This window comes from Schistocerca serialis, chromosome 12 (assembly GCF_023864345.2).
Source record: "Schistocerca serialis cubense isolate TAMUIC-IGC-003099 chromosome 12, iqSchSeri2.2, whole genome shotgun sequence".
NCBI lineage: Eukaryota > Metazoa > Arthropoda > Insecta > Orthoptera > Acrididae > Schistocerca > Schistocerca serialis.
Window position 1 is genome coordinate 10,440,402 of NC_064649.1, and position 14,768 is coordinate 10,455,169.

General features: G+C 45.4%; 1 protein-coding gene across 4 annotated transcripts in view; it reads right to left on the minus strand.

Moving 5' to 3' along the window:
• LOC126427909 (guanine deaminase) overlaps positions 1–14,768 on the minus strand; it is a 145,796-nt gene that overhangs the window by 94,096 nt on the left and 36,932 nt on the right. The window contains exon 1 of one of the 4 annotated variants that reach the window (XM_050089800.1): positions 425–543. The exons of the other annotated variants lie outside the window; for them this stretch is intronic. Within the exon in view, the coding sequence (XP_049945757.1) occupies positions 425–436 (12 nt within the window). The 5' untranslated portion in view covers positions 437–543. Of the gene's footprint in view, positions 1–424; positions 544–14,768 lie in introns of those variants that run through there. 4 annotated transcript variants of the gene reach the window in all.

A 14,768-nucleotide genomic window follows, 5' to 3' on the forward strand; every position in this document is an offset into this window, starting at 1 on the left:
CGAAACGAACGTACTTTGAGATTCATTGCGTGTTAGATTTGCATTCCGAACCGTTTCCACCATAAATAATACTAAAACTCAAAATCGTACAACGGTTCGTTGTGCATGGGATCTAATTCAACTACGATACGAAAATTCTACAATTACTTATTCAATAACTACTTAAACGATAGCCAGATGGCTAAGTTCCACGAACAACTTGTCTATTGTAACAGGCTGCTCATTTCTCGGCTGCGAGCAAGGAGGTTAGAAATACCTTGATCTCAAGAAACGGTAGATGATTTTTTTTTTTTTTTTTAACGAGTGATCAATATGACATGTGTGTGTATTAAAAAAATTCGCCACAAGTGAAGCGTGGAACTGGTGATCTCGCAGTCTGTTCCCTAACCTCACTTCTCAAACAATCTTATAAGCGTTGTAGTACCGGTATCCGCATTGCGTTCTTTTCTTCGGACAGAATGAGTCACACGTGAAGGAGGCCTCACTGCATAACATGAATGTGAGCACACGACTATGAAATCGTGAAGCCAACCTATACAGCGAAGACAGTCTTTCGCATATTTCCCGTTCGGAGCTCTAACTAGACGCTGCCGTTAACAACCCGTTTTCAAACCGGTCAGGTTAACTATGTTGCAAAAAAAAAAATGTTCTTGTCTACCAGCGTTCCGTCTAAGGACACTGATCGTACGTCACGTGCTGATACAAGGTCGGCAGGTCGCACACAGCGCGACCTTCTGTGCACCAAATCGCCGAAGGAGGTGCACGAAAACGAACATTAAGAACCGTTAAGCCGCACCCACTTACATTTTATGTAATAATGTTATATTAACATAACCCAAAAGCTACAACTATTTACGTAAAGTGCATGTACTACGGTTTGCCGCTTTAGTGTGTGTGTGTGTGTTATTAACAGGGTGAAATTATGAAGATTGAATATCCTACGAAACTACGCAATTAAATCAGGTTGTTTAAAGTAGAATAAGAATAGCAACCCATTTGGTTTAGTTCAGGAAAGTCGTCGTTGGTCTAGACATCTCCAAGATATTCTACGAACGTTATAATACGTATGCCTTTTGCAGTTATTAATAGTCTACGAGACGTGTGCGCAAATAAAAACCTGTATGTATGTATTGTATTGTGTTTTGGTACCTTTCCTTGTATTTTTTGACGCTGTCTATTACAACACTAAGTTGTTTAACGGCAATAAAATTTGATTTGATTTGAAAAAAAATGCAGTAACGTAAATGTTCTTTCCAGCTACTGTAGAGTGTTTATCCTAGGCAAGTCCCCTGAAACTACGCAGATCATCTATTTTAACAGCAGGTACAAAATACAGCCAACCAATTGCAACAAATGGTGCTTTTCAAATGACCTTTACCATGGTTACGACGGATTTAAACAGGCAAGCTACAGCAGGTCATTTAGTAAATTCCCATCTTTAGGCTCAAAATGTTTATAGGTACCTAATTCTTCCCAGAGATCCATCCTGCGCCCTTTGATTCCTCTATGAAGAATAATTGTATCTTCCAAATTTTCCGGAGTGTTGTTGGCAATCAATAGACGTTCAGCAAATATGGAATTATGTATGTTAGCTCCTTTCTTTCCTAGCTCTTTGTATCTTGTCCATTCTGTTAGTAATACACTTAGTGGCTGTCCAGTCAGCATGAAGCTACTAACATGGTCTGTAATTTCAAGTGATTGGCTCTACTGAATTGATTCTAGGGGCCTTAATTTTTACAGATGGTCAAACAGACCGTTGGCAATACATGTCACGTGGAGACAGCTTTCACTGAATGAAATGCTAATGTGAAGTTTGTAAGTACCACTTGCCGTATGCTGTTTGTGATATTTCTGCACGTGTTGTAAGAGTAGCTTCTCTTAGACACGTAATATCGGTCCATGACGTTTCATTATACACTACTGGTCATTAAAATTGCTACACCACGAAGATGACGTGCTACAGACGCGGAATTTAAACGACAGGAAGAAGATGCTGTGATATGCAAATGATTAGCTTTTCAGAGCATTCACACAAGGTTGGCGCCGGTGGCGACACTTACAAAGTGCTGACACGAGGAAAGCTTCCAACCGATTTCTCATACACAAACAGCAGTTGACCAGCGTTGCCTGGAGACACGTTGTTGTGATGCCTCGTGTAAGGAGGAGAAATGCATACCATCTCGTTTACGACTTTGATAAAGGTCGGATTGTAGCCTTTCGCGATTGCTGTTTATCGTATCGCGACATTGCTGCTGGCGTTGGTCGAGATCCGATGACTGTTAGCAGAATATGGAATCGGTGGGTTCAGGAGGGTAATACGGAACGCCGTGCTGCATCCAACGGCCTCGTATCACTAGCAGTCGAGATGACAGGCATCTTACCCGCATGGCTGTAACGGATCGTGCAGCCACTTCTCGATCCCTGAGTCAACAGATGGGGACGTTTGCAAGACAACAACCATCTGCACGAACAGTTCGACGACGTTTGCAGCAGCATGGACTATCAGCTCGGAGACCATGGCTGCGGTTACCTTTGACGCTACATCACAGACAGGAGCGCCTGCGATGGTGTACTCAACGACGAAACTGAGTGCACGAATGGCAAAACGTCATTTTCTCGGATGAATCCAGGTTCTGTTTGCAGCATCATGATGGTTGCATCCGTGTTTGGCGACATCGCGATGAACGCACATTGGAAGCGTGCATTCGTCATCGCTATACTGGCGTATCACCCGGCGTGATGGTATGGGGTGCCATTGGTTACACGTCTTGGTCACCTCTTGTTCGCATTGACGGCACTTTGAACAGGGGACGTTACATTTCAGATGTGTTACGACCCGTGGCTCTACCCTTCATTCGATCCCTGCGAAACCCTACATTTCAGCAGGATAATGCACGACCGCATGTTGCAGGTCCTGTACGAGTCTTTCTGGATACAGAAAATGTTCGACTGCTGCCATGGCCAGCACATTCTCCAGATATCTCACCAAGTGAAAAGCGTCTGGTCAATGGTGGCCGAGCGACTGGCTCGTCACAATACGCCAGGTACTACTCTTGATGAACTGTGGTATCGTATTGAAGCTGCATGGGCTGCTGTACCTGTACACGCCATCCAAGCTCTGTTTGACTCAATACCCAGGCGTATGAAGGCCGTTATTATGGCCAGAGGTGGTTGTTCTGGGTACTGATTTCTCAGGATCTATGCATCCAAATTGCGTGAAAATGTAATCACATGTCAGTTCTAGGATAATATTGTCCAATGAATACCCGTTTATCATCTGCATTTCTTCTTGGTGTAGCAATTTTAATGGCCAGTAGTGTATGTTATCGTATTGCACGCAGGTTTGTCCTCCTGAAAATGACGGGTTTAAATTCGCCGAAACCATGGTGAAGGTTATTTGTAAACCACCATTATTATAACGGGTTGGCTGCCTTCTATACCTGCTATTCCGTAACTGTTGCTGTAGCGCAGCCATGTTCAAAATATTGCGGATCATCCAAAGTGGTGGTCGTCAAACTGCCGCCAGCGAATCGCATGCGGATCGAATGAAGTATTGGTGTGGCCCGCTGATGTAAGACGTATTTTACGCTGAAGAGCCGATGAAACTGGTGCACGTGCCTAATAGCGTGTAGGGCCCCCGTGAGCACGCAGAAGTGCCGCAACACGATGTGGCGTGGACTCGACTAATGTCTGAAGTAGTGCTGGAGGGAAATGACCCCACGAATCCTGCAGGGCTCTCCATAAATCCGTAAGAGTATGAGGGGCTGCAGATCTCTTCTGAACAGCACGTTGCAAGGCATCCCAGATATGCTCAATAATGTTCATGCCTTGCGAGTTTGGTGGTCAGTGGAAGTGTTTAAACTCAGAAGGGTGTTCCTGCAGCCACTCTGTAGCAATTCTTGACGTGTGAGGTATCGCATTGTCCTGCTGGAATTGCCCAAGTCTGTCGGAAGGCACAATGGACATGCACGGATCAGGTGATCAGACAGGACGCTTACGTACGTGTCACCTGTCAGAGTCGTATCTAGACGTATCACGCCCCACACCATTACAGAGTCTCCACCAGCTTGAACAGTTCCCTGTTGACATGCATTCATGAGGTTGTCTCCAGACCCGTACACGTCCTTCTGCTCGATATAATTTGAAACGAGACTCGTCCGACCAGGCAACATGTTTCCAGTCATCAACAGTCCAATGTCGCGGTTGACGGTCCCAGGCGAGGCGTAAAGCTTTGTGTCGTGCAGTGATCGAGGGTATACGAGTGGGCCTTCGGCACCGAATGCCCGTATCGATGATGTTTCGTTGAATGGTTCGCACGGCTGACGCTTATTGATAGCCCAGCATTGAACTCTGCACCAATTTGCGGAAGGATTGCATTTCTGTCACGTTAATCGACTCTCTTCAGTCGTCGTCGATCACGTTCTCGCAGGATCTTTTTGCGGCCGCAGCGATGTCGGAGATTTGATGTTTTACCGGATTCCTGATATTCACAGTACACTCGTGAAATGGTCGTACGGGAAAAATCCCCACTTCATCGTTACCTCTGAGATGCTGTGTCCCATAGCTCGTACGCCGACTATAACACGACGTTCAAACTCACTTAAATCTTGATAACCTGCCATTGTAGCAGCAGTAGCCAGGCACTTGTTGTCTTACATAGGCGTTACTGACGGCAGAGGCCGTATTCTGCCTGTTTACATATCTTTGTATTTGAATATGAATGCCTATAGGAGTTTCTTTGGCACTTAAGTGTATAATAAGCATGTAGCAACTAAGAGTCAAATCCGGAAACGTCAGCTAGCGTTAAGAGGCTCTTAGGACAGTAGTTTTTCTTGTTTAGTTCAAATGGCTCTGAGCACTATGGGATTTAACATCTGAGGTCATCAGTCCCCTAGAACGTAGAACTACTTAAACCTAAGAGCATCACACACATCCATACCCGAGGCAGGATTCGAACCTGCGACCGTAGCGGTCGCGCGGTTCCAGACTGAAGCGCGTAGAACCGTCCTGGTTAGTAAGAAACAAAATTACTTGCAGAGGCAGTAATATTTTAAGACGTGTTTATTTTAATTGGCGTTGGTGAATTTGACCACGGGCCAAGTATAATTGGCCGCTTACTTTAAGGGAAGATGAGTAGGTTGCGTGGCCACTACGGATTTAGAGGATACGAGATGGGGAATGCTTTCTCGTTTGTCTTCCAGTAGTGACAACTCAGGGACGTGCGCGACATGTAACGATCAGCTACTATGGTGTAGGCTTTGACAAGGAAATAACATGGAGAGAGAGGGCCATCTTAAAATGCGGTACATATTTGCAGCAAGGAATGTGGAATTAAACGTTGCTGTAAAGCACCGCAATGAGCAGAGGAAAACAGTAAACATTTCTGATCGTCTCATACTGCTTAATGCATTTAAATATATGTACAGTTACTGTTATTAATCAATTATCATCTGCTCACACTGCTAACCCAGGCAATTCGTCAGGCAACTGCAGTGTCACGACTTTGGCGTCGCTGAAGATCGCAGCAGTCTGAAACGGAGAACAGTCGACGCGAGGTCTTTCGAAATGTGCCGATTTTTAACCATCAATACTAAGGCCGGCCGCCAATTTATCGAGTCCCTTCCACAACTAGTCTGTTGGGGGCTTCATCATCATCAGTGTTCTGCCTAAAGGCAGGTTTTCATATGGTAGTTCTCCAGACTGTCCGGTCTTCTGCCATCCTCTTCAGGTCTGCATAATTTCCTCTTCCCTTTATGTCGTCTATCATCTTGTATCTCCTTCTTCCTCTCAGTCTTCTCCCACAAACCAGTGCTCCCAAAGCATTTACTAGCAAGCACTCCCTTCTCAATGAATGTCCCAACCAGTTCTTTTTCCTTTCTCTTACAACCTTCAGCAGACATCTTCTCTCACCAACCCTTTCCAATACTCTTTCATTACCCACTCTTTCCATCCAGCTTATTCTTTCCATTCTCCTCCACATCCACATCTCAAATGCTTCTAACCTTTTTCCATCCTCTCGTCTCAGTGTCCATGTTTCTGCCCCATATAGTGCCACACTCCAGACAAAACATTTGCCAAGCCTTTTCCTTAGTCCTTTATCTAATTTGCCACACAAGAGTCTCCTCTTTCTGTTGAATGCCTCCTTCGCTATGGCAATTCGAGTTTTCACCTCCTGGTAACATCTCAAGTCTTCAGTTATTGTGCTTCCGAAATATTTAAATTCACTTACTTGGCTAATGTTGGGAGCTTGTAACGTACTAATTCATGTAGATTGGCAATTAATAACAACATCGATATGACTGCTGCCCCAGGTGCCACACTAAAATGTCAGCGTTGGCTGTTGAGCAAAAAGATTGATGACCATTGATCTAAAGTGTCTTGTTTCGCACTATTTCAGTAACTACGCTACTCTGCAAAACTTAAGGACGAGACAGAGTAAGTTAACACAACATATTGACAAGTCGGTGGAAATGAATGCAAGTGCTTGAGCATCTGGCCAGAGGTCTCCCAGTCGTCAACACAAACCTGGATGTCATGTGACATGACGACAGGGAAAACACAGTCCGTCCCCGGTAGCGGAGTGGTCAGCGCGACATACTGTCAATCCTAAGGGCCCGTGTTCGATTCCCGGCTGGGTCGGTGATTTTCTCCGCTCAGGGACTGGGTGTTGTCCTAATCATCATCATTTCATCCCCAACGACGCGCAGGTTGCCGAAGTGGCGTCAAATCGAAAGACTTGCACCAGGCGAGCCGTCTACCCGACCGGAGGCCCTCGTCACACGACATTATTATTATAGGGAAAACACAGTGTGTGTCAATCACAGAGCAATTGTGAAGTGTGACGAGCTACGCATCGTTCTCACAGGGACCGTAAAGACAACATTAGACATCATAACGCGCACAGCGGCATTTCAGCAATCACTGTTCTCACGATGCTTATGTGAATGTAACAGCAGAAAGCTCTAATAATCGGTACAATATGACATGCTCTCTGCCTTGCACTTCACAGTGGTTTGCAGGGTGTATATGTAGAGTATAGCCGACGAACTTGGTATCGCTCACTTCATTGTCTCAAGTGCACTGGAGCGTTGCAAAGGAATGTAGCTGGTCGACCACACTCAACTACAGGAAGAGATGACTGCTAAATTGTACAACAGGCAAGAAGCGATCCACGTCAAACAGCGGGATCATTTACAACGACGTTTAACAGGACTGCAAGGCACGCAATCTGAGCTCCACAGTGGAGTTGGTCTCTTCGCACGACGACCGGTATGGTACGTTATGTTCCTTTGACAACTGCGCATCGGTAGCACACATTACAATGGTGCCAGGTGCATATGACTGGACCAACGAGAAATGGAGTCGCATGCTCTTCTCGGATTGAGAGCAGATGCAATCCGAGTAGTTATCCTGGACGTACCCTCATATGGTGAGAGGTAGAAGCACACATAATGTTGCATGGGCGAACGGACCTTCAAATCTTTAAGCACAGACTGGACAGTGAATGTTGGACATTGGATGTGTTCATTGCTGAAATGTCAACTATTGTCAGGTTATTGTTCCCGAGAAATGTTCTATTTCACCTACTATCTAAATAGTTCAAAAATGGCTCCGAGCGCTGTGGGACTTGACTTCTGAGGTCATCAGTCCCCTAGAACTTAGAACTACTTAAACCTAACTAACCTAAGGACATCACACACACCAATGCCCGAGGCAGGATTCGAACCTGCGACCGTAGTGGTCGTGCGGTTCCAGACTGTAGCGCCTAGAACCGCTCGGCCACACCGGCCGGCTATCTAAATAGTTCATTTGAATTTTTGAAAGAGCCTTTTCAGTTCTGTCAGCTAAAAAAATTAATTGTATTTAAACTACTGTTAAAAAGTAAATAAATATGACTACAAAACGGATTTTTCATTCGAAATAATTAAGGCTAAAGAACGCTGCAACTTGTTTAACAAAAGCTCCATGTCTGTCAGTCGTTTCTATGACAGAAGAAAAGGAAAAGGAATGAAGGCAACAGTGATAAATTACGATTAAATGATCAAATGTGTGTGAAATCTTATGGGACTTAACTGCTAAGGTCATCAGTTCCTAAGCTTACACACTACTGAACCTAAATTATCCTAAGGACAAACACACACACCCATACCCGAGGGAGGACTCGAACCTCCGCCGGGACCAGCGGCACAGTTCATAACTGCAGCGCCCTAGACCGCTCGGCTAATCCCGCGCGGCCTAAATTACGAACATTTCATCCATGGCTTATAATGAAAGTACAAAGTAGTTGATACGCTGCCTGTGTCTACGTGATATGCCTTTCTCTGCTTGTAGCCTTAGACTCAGGAGAAAGTTCTCCAACCTCAGTTGTCACCCTTTGGCACTGACTACTCGTAATGTTCAAATAGACAAAAGTACAGATATCGAAATAACTGACTAAGGGATAGAAAAGCAACTGAAATCGCTCAACAGAGGAAAGGTCACTGGACCTGACAGGATACCACTTCGATTCTACACAAAGTATGCGAAAGAAATTGTTCGTCTTCCAGCAGCAGTACGCTGTAGGTTTCCATAGGGGCGTAGTGTTCGTAATGATTGGAAGGGGCACAGGTCATTCCAGCTTTCAAAAAGGGATGTTGAACAGACGCACAAAAAATATAGACCTCACGTTGGTCACTCGTAGAATTATGGAACATATTTTATGCTCGCTTGTTATCACATTTCTGGAGACTGAAAATCTCCTATGTCGCAATCAACCAGGTTTCCGAAAATAACAATCCTATAGAAACCAGTTCGCTCTGTCCGTCCACAAGAAGCAGAAGGCAGTAGGTATACAGGCGCCCAGGTAGATGCCGTGTTCCGTGACTTCCGGAAGGCGTTCGATGCTGCACTGCCGCCTGACGTACAAAATAAGCGCACGGAATATCGTACCAACTGTGTGACTGAAGAATATCTAGCAAACAGAACATAGCATGTCAATCTGAGCGGAGAGAAGTCGTCGCATGTAAAAGCAACTTCGGGCGAGCTCCACGGGAGCTCCAGGGACCGTTACTTTTCACAAAATACACTACTGGCCATTAAAATTGCTATATCAGAAGAAATGCAGATGATAAACGGGTATTCATAGGACAAATATATTATACTAGAACTGACATGTGATTACATTTTCACGCAATTTGGGTGAATAGATCCTGAGAAATCAGTACCCAGAACAACCACCTCTGGCAGTGATGACGGCCTTGATACGCCTGGGCATTGAGTCAAACAGAGCTTGGATGGCGTGTACAGGTACAGCTGCCCATGCAGCTTCAACACGAGACCACAGTTCATCAAGAGTTGTGACTGGCGTATTGTGACGAGCCAGTTGCTCGGCCGCCATTGACCAGACGTTTTCAATTGGTGAGAGATCTGGAGAATGTGCTGGCCGGTCGTGCATTATCCTGCTGAAATGTAGAGTTTTGCAGGGATCGAATGAAGGATAGAGCCACGGGTCGTAACACATCTGAAATGTAACGTCCACTGTTCAAAGTGCCGTCAGTGCGAACAAGAAGTGACCGAGACGCCGGGTGATACACCAGTATGGCGATGACGCTTCCAATGCGCGTTCACCGAGATGTCGCCAAACACGGATGCGACCATCATGATGCTGTAAACAGAACCTTGATTCATCCGAAAAAATGACGTTTTGCCATTCGTGCACCCAGGTTCGTCGTTGAGTACACCATCGCAGGCGCTCCTGTCTGTGATGCAGCGTCAGGTGTAACCGCACCCATGGTCTCCAAACTGATAGTCTATGCTGCTGCAAACGTCGTCGAACTGTTGGTGCAGATGGTTGTTGTCTTGCAAACGTCCCCATCTACACTCAGGGATCGAGACGTGGCTGCACGATCCGTTACAGGCATGCGGATAAGATGCCTGTCATCTCGACTGCTAGTGATACGAGGCTGTTGGGATCTAGAACGGCGTTCCGTATTACCTTCCTGAACCCACCGATTCCATATTCTGCTAACAGTCATTGGATCGCGACCAACGCGAGCAGCAATGTCGCGATACGATAAACAGCAATCGCGATAGGCTACAATCCGACCTTTATCAGAGTCGTAAACGAGATGGTACGCATTTCTCCTCCTTACACGAGGCATCACAACAACGTTTCGCCAGGCAACGCCGGTCAACTGCTGTTCGTGTATGAGAAATCGGTTGGAAGCTTTGCTCGTGTCAGCACGTTGTAGGTGTCGCCGCCGACGCCAACCTTGTGTGAATGCTCTGAAAAGCTAATCATTTGCATATCACAGCATCTTCTTCCTGTCGGTTAAATTTGGCGTCTGTAGCACGTCATCTTCGTGGTGTAGCAATTTTAATGGCCAGTAGTGTATATAAATGATATAGTAAATAACATCGGAAGGTCCATGAGGATTTTCGCGGATAACAGTAGAAAATTGTAGTGAAATGGAGGCAGACTTGTAGAAGATCGACTCTCGGTGCAGGAAGTGGGAGTTGGCCCTCAACATTCACTAAGGTAACATATTGCGAATGCCTAGACAGAAAAACCTTTTATTGTATGACAACCCCATTGTAGGACAATCACCGGAAGCAGTTATTTACATTAAATGTCTAGGAGTAACCGTATGGAGTGATGTGAAGTGGAACGACCACGTAAAATTAATCGCAGGTAAGGCAGATGCCAGATTGAGATCATTAAGAAATGTAGCCCATCAACAAAAGAAGTGGCTTACAAAACACTCATTCGACCAGTACTTGAATGTTACTCGTCAGTCAGGGATTCGCACGAGGAAAGACTGATAGAGGAAATAGAGAAAATCCAAAGAAGAGCAGTTCGTCTCCGTACAGCTTCATTTACGAAGCACGAAAACTTGACCGAGATACCCAGCAAAATCTAGTGGCAGACACTGGAACAGAGGCGTTCTGTATTACGGCGTGGTTTACTGTTAAAAATTCCGCGAGCGTACGTTAGTAGGAGAGTCATCCGCTATATTGCTTCGTCCTAAATACATTTCTCGAGAACAACATGAAAATACGAGGATGGTTTGATGATAAGTCTGGTGAAATGAAATGAGCGTTTGGCGTCATTGGCCGGGAGGCCCCTCGCGGGGCAGGTCCGGCCGCCATATCGCAGGTCTTATTACATTCGGCGCCACATTGGGCGACCTGCACGCCGGATGGGGATGAAATGATGATGAACACAACACAACACCCAGTCCCTGAGCGGAGAAAATCTCCTACCCAGCCGGGAATCGAACCCGGGCCCAGAGGACGGCAACCCGTCACGCTGACCACTCAGCTACTGGGGCGGACATAAGTCTGGTAAATTTACATGACCGGATAGAACATTTCTGTTGCACCTACATGGTTGGTAAACTTCATCATTCCAATGATCGTATAAAGAATTTCAACAATGTGCAGCAAACAGTTCATTGTTGACAGCTGTCTAAAGCGGCCACTGTGTTGACTGCGACTGCAAATGGAGAAAACCGCGTGTGCTGCTGTTGTTAAATATTTTCATTTGAACGGTTGGACTGCCCCACAAATCAATACAGAACTGGATGAAATTCACGCGGACTCTGCACCATCATTGAAGACCAGTTACCTGTGAATTAATAGCTTTAAACGTGGCCGGACAAGCACCGAAAGCGAAAATATGGTTCAAAAATGGTTCAAATGGCTCTGAGCACTATGGGACTTAACATCTGTGGTCATCAGTCCCCTAGAACTTAGAACTACTTAAACCTAACTAACCTAAGGACATCACACACATCCATGCCCGAGGCAGGATTCGAACCTGCGACCGCAGTGGTCGCGCGGTTCCAGACTGTAGCGCCTAGAACCGCTCGGTCACCACGGCCGGCCACCGAAAGCGAAGCACGCTCCGGACGTCCAGTTGAAAACTACTGACAAAGTGCATGGTATGGTAATGCAAGACCGTCGAAAAAGGATTCGTCAGATTGTTGAGACAGTAAGCGTCTCAATAGAGCGAGTGCATAGTACCCTTCACGGAGAACTGTCTATGCAGAAGCTGTGTGCGAGTGGACCAAGAGAGCAAAAGCACAACATTTCAACATAATGTCTGCCGATGTTTAATTGCAGTCGGCAAGACTTTGGCGCCGATTTGTGACTGTTGATGAAACCTGGAGCCATCATTACACACTAGAGTCAAAACAACGGACAAAGGCCCGTGAAAGACAACAGCAGAAGGCAAAGGCCATTTTGTCGGCTCCTGATGGCCACCGTTTTTTGGGACTCCCAAGAAATAATACTGAAAGACGTCCCGGAAATTAGCAGAACAATAACTGGACTCTACTAGGCTTCAATGCTGGATCGTTTGAAACTTGCACTGTGTGCGCCATCCTACACATCAGCGACAACAATGGAGAAAATGCACGAATTGGGCTTTGAAATGGTTCTTCATCCTGCTATTTGTCCTAAGTGACTTTTTCTTGTTCCCTAACTTGAAACTTGGCTTGCCGGGAAGAAATTTCAAATGAACTGAAAATTGCATTCGACGAGTATTTTGCAGAGTTTTACAGAACCTGTTTTTCCAATGGGATGAAAAAGCTGGATGATCGCTGGGTCAATAATATATCGCTCAAAGGCGACTACGTCGAGGTGAGTCGTTTACGAAACAAACATATTTTCTTCTTTGTGACCAGACTTATCAAACTGCCCTCGTACGTTCAGAGAATTCAAGTGCACAGGGTGCATTACCAGCAATCTTTCTTCCCGCAAACCATTCACAGCTGGAACAATAGAGGGGGCTGTGACACTGGTACACAAAGTACCCTCCACCACACACCGTAAAGTGTCTTGCGGAGTACAGATGTAGATGTAGATCCGCGCCCACCGCAGCTCAACAAGATGGCAACACCGCGCGCGCTTTCGTGATTCATTACGCGTGCAGCTCATGGCGCGACGATCATTTCGTAATGGCTGCTGTAGACGCGCGGGTAGCATATTTTTAGATCGCCACTGCTTGCAGCGACCGGACACAAAACAGTCACAGCTTGAAGCCTCCCGACGCCGCCGATCTAGAACTAGGGAGGCCCCGTTCAGGATGTGAGCAAGAATTAAGATGTGTCCACACGATGCCTCTTCCTCGTACGCAATTGCAGACGTGCGGGAATAAAGGCGTACGCACAGAACTCCGTGGAAATAGCGCATGAACGCATGCGCGTTTTCGCGTCAACACGTTGCGCAAGCAGTCTCCCGCGAACCCCCTTCTTTGTTTCGAAATTAGTGCTGCGTATGTTGTGACGATAAGGCGACAGAAAACGATAACATATAGGCGGTTCCGAGCAAATGCGGCGGCGTTTTGTTTACAAACTTCAGAAGAAGGTCACAGCGGGATCTTAGATTTTTTTGCTCGGGAAACTGCAGCGAAAAGCCTATCAATAACATTTCTGTAGCCAGTAACTGGCGACGTATATACCAGTTTGAGTATTTATTGCGCATTTCAAAACAAAGCATTTCAGTGATTATTCCTGAAACTGGAAAATACTTAAGGGAGGTTCTTAGTCGTTCTGTGACGGTTAATGACATTCGATACGCCACTTGCATTTTATTTTATAAAAGTTGTTTACACGACTTCAATCAAAGGATATTTTATATGGATTAATACCCTTGTACTTGACATATTCGGCGGTGACATAGACACCGGAATCCACTAAAACGGAGGTTGTGTTTTTGTATCATCAATATCGTCCATTTCAGTTCCTAGCGGTTTGTTAGGAGCTCGACCCACTCATCTTTTTTTTTTTTTCAGATGTCAGGCTCCTCAGTTGTGCTATTAAGTCGCCATAAGAGACTTTTCCTGTACAGCGATATAATCGGTTAGATTATATCTAGTGCTTGACGTCCAGGGCATCATATCTTAAATTTTTATCGAAATAATCTTCAAAAGTGGCATTCCACACGACTTCTTTGTCCGTTATTATCTATAAATTTCAGCTGCTTTCTTTGGAGTTAACGGACATTATTGCACATACCGGGTGATCAAAAAGTCAGTATAAATTTGAAAACTTAATAAATCACGGAATAATGTAGATAGAGAGGTACAAATTGACACAAATGCTTGGAATGACATGGAGTTTTATTAGAACAAAAAAAAAAAAAAAAAAAAAAAAAAAAAAATACAAAAGTTCAAAAAATGTCCGACAGATGGCGCTTCATCTGATCAGAATAGCAATAATTAGCATAACAAAGTATGACAAAGCAAAGATGATGTTCTTTACAGGAAATGCTCAATATGTCCACCATCATTCCTCAACAATAGCTGTAGTCGAGGAATAATGTTGTGAATAGCACTGTAAAGCATGTACGGATATATGGTGAAGCATTGGCGTCGGATGTTGTCTTTCAGCATCCCTAGAGATGTCGGTCGATCACGATACACTTGGACTTCAGGTAACCCCAAAGCCAATAATCGCACGGACTGAGGTCTGGGGACCTGGGAGGCCAAGCGTGACGAAAGTGGCCGCTGAGCACACGATCATCACGAAACGACGCGCGCAAGAGATCTTTCACGCGTCTAGCAATATGGGGTGGAGCGCCATCCTGCATAAACATCGTACGTTCCAGCAGGTGTTTATCAGCCAGGCTGGGGATGATGTGATTCTATAACATATCGGCGTACCTCTCACCCGTCACGGTAGCAGTTACTGAAGTTTTGCTGTCCAGCGCCATCCGTCGGACATTTTGTGAACTTTGTTTTTTTTTTTTTTTTGGTTCTAATAAAACCCCATGTCATTCCAAGCATG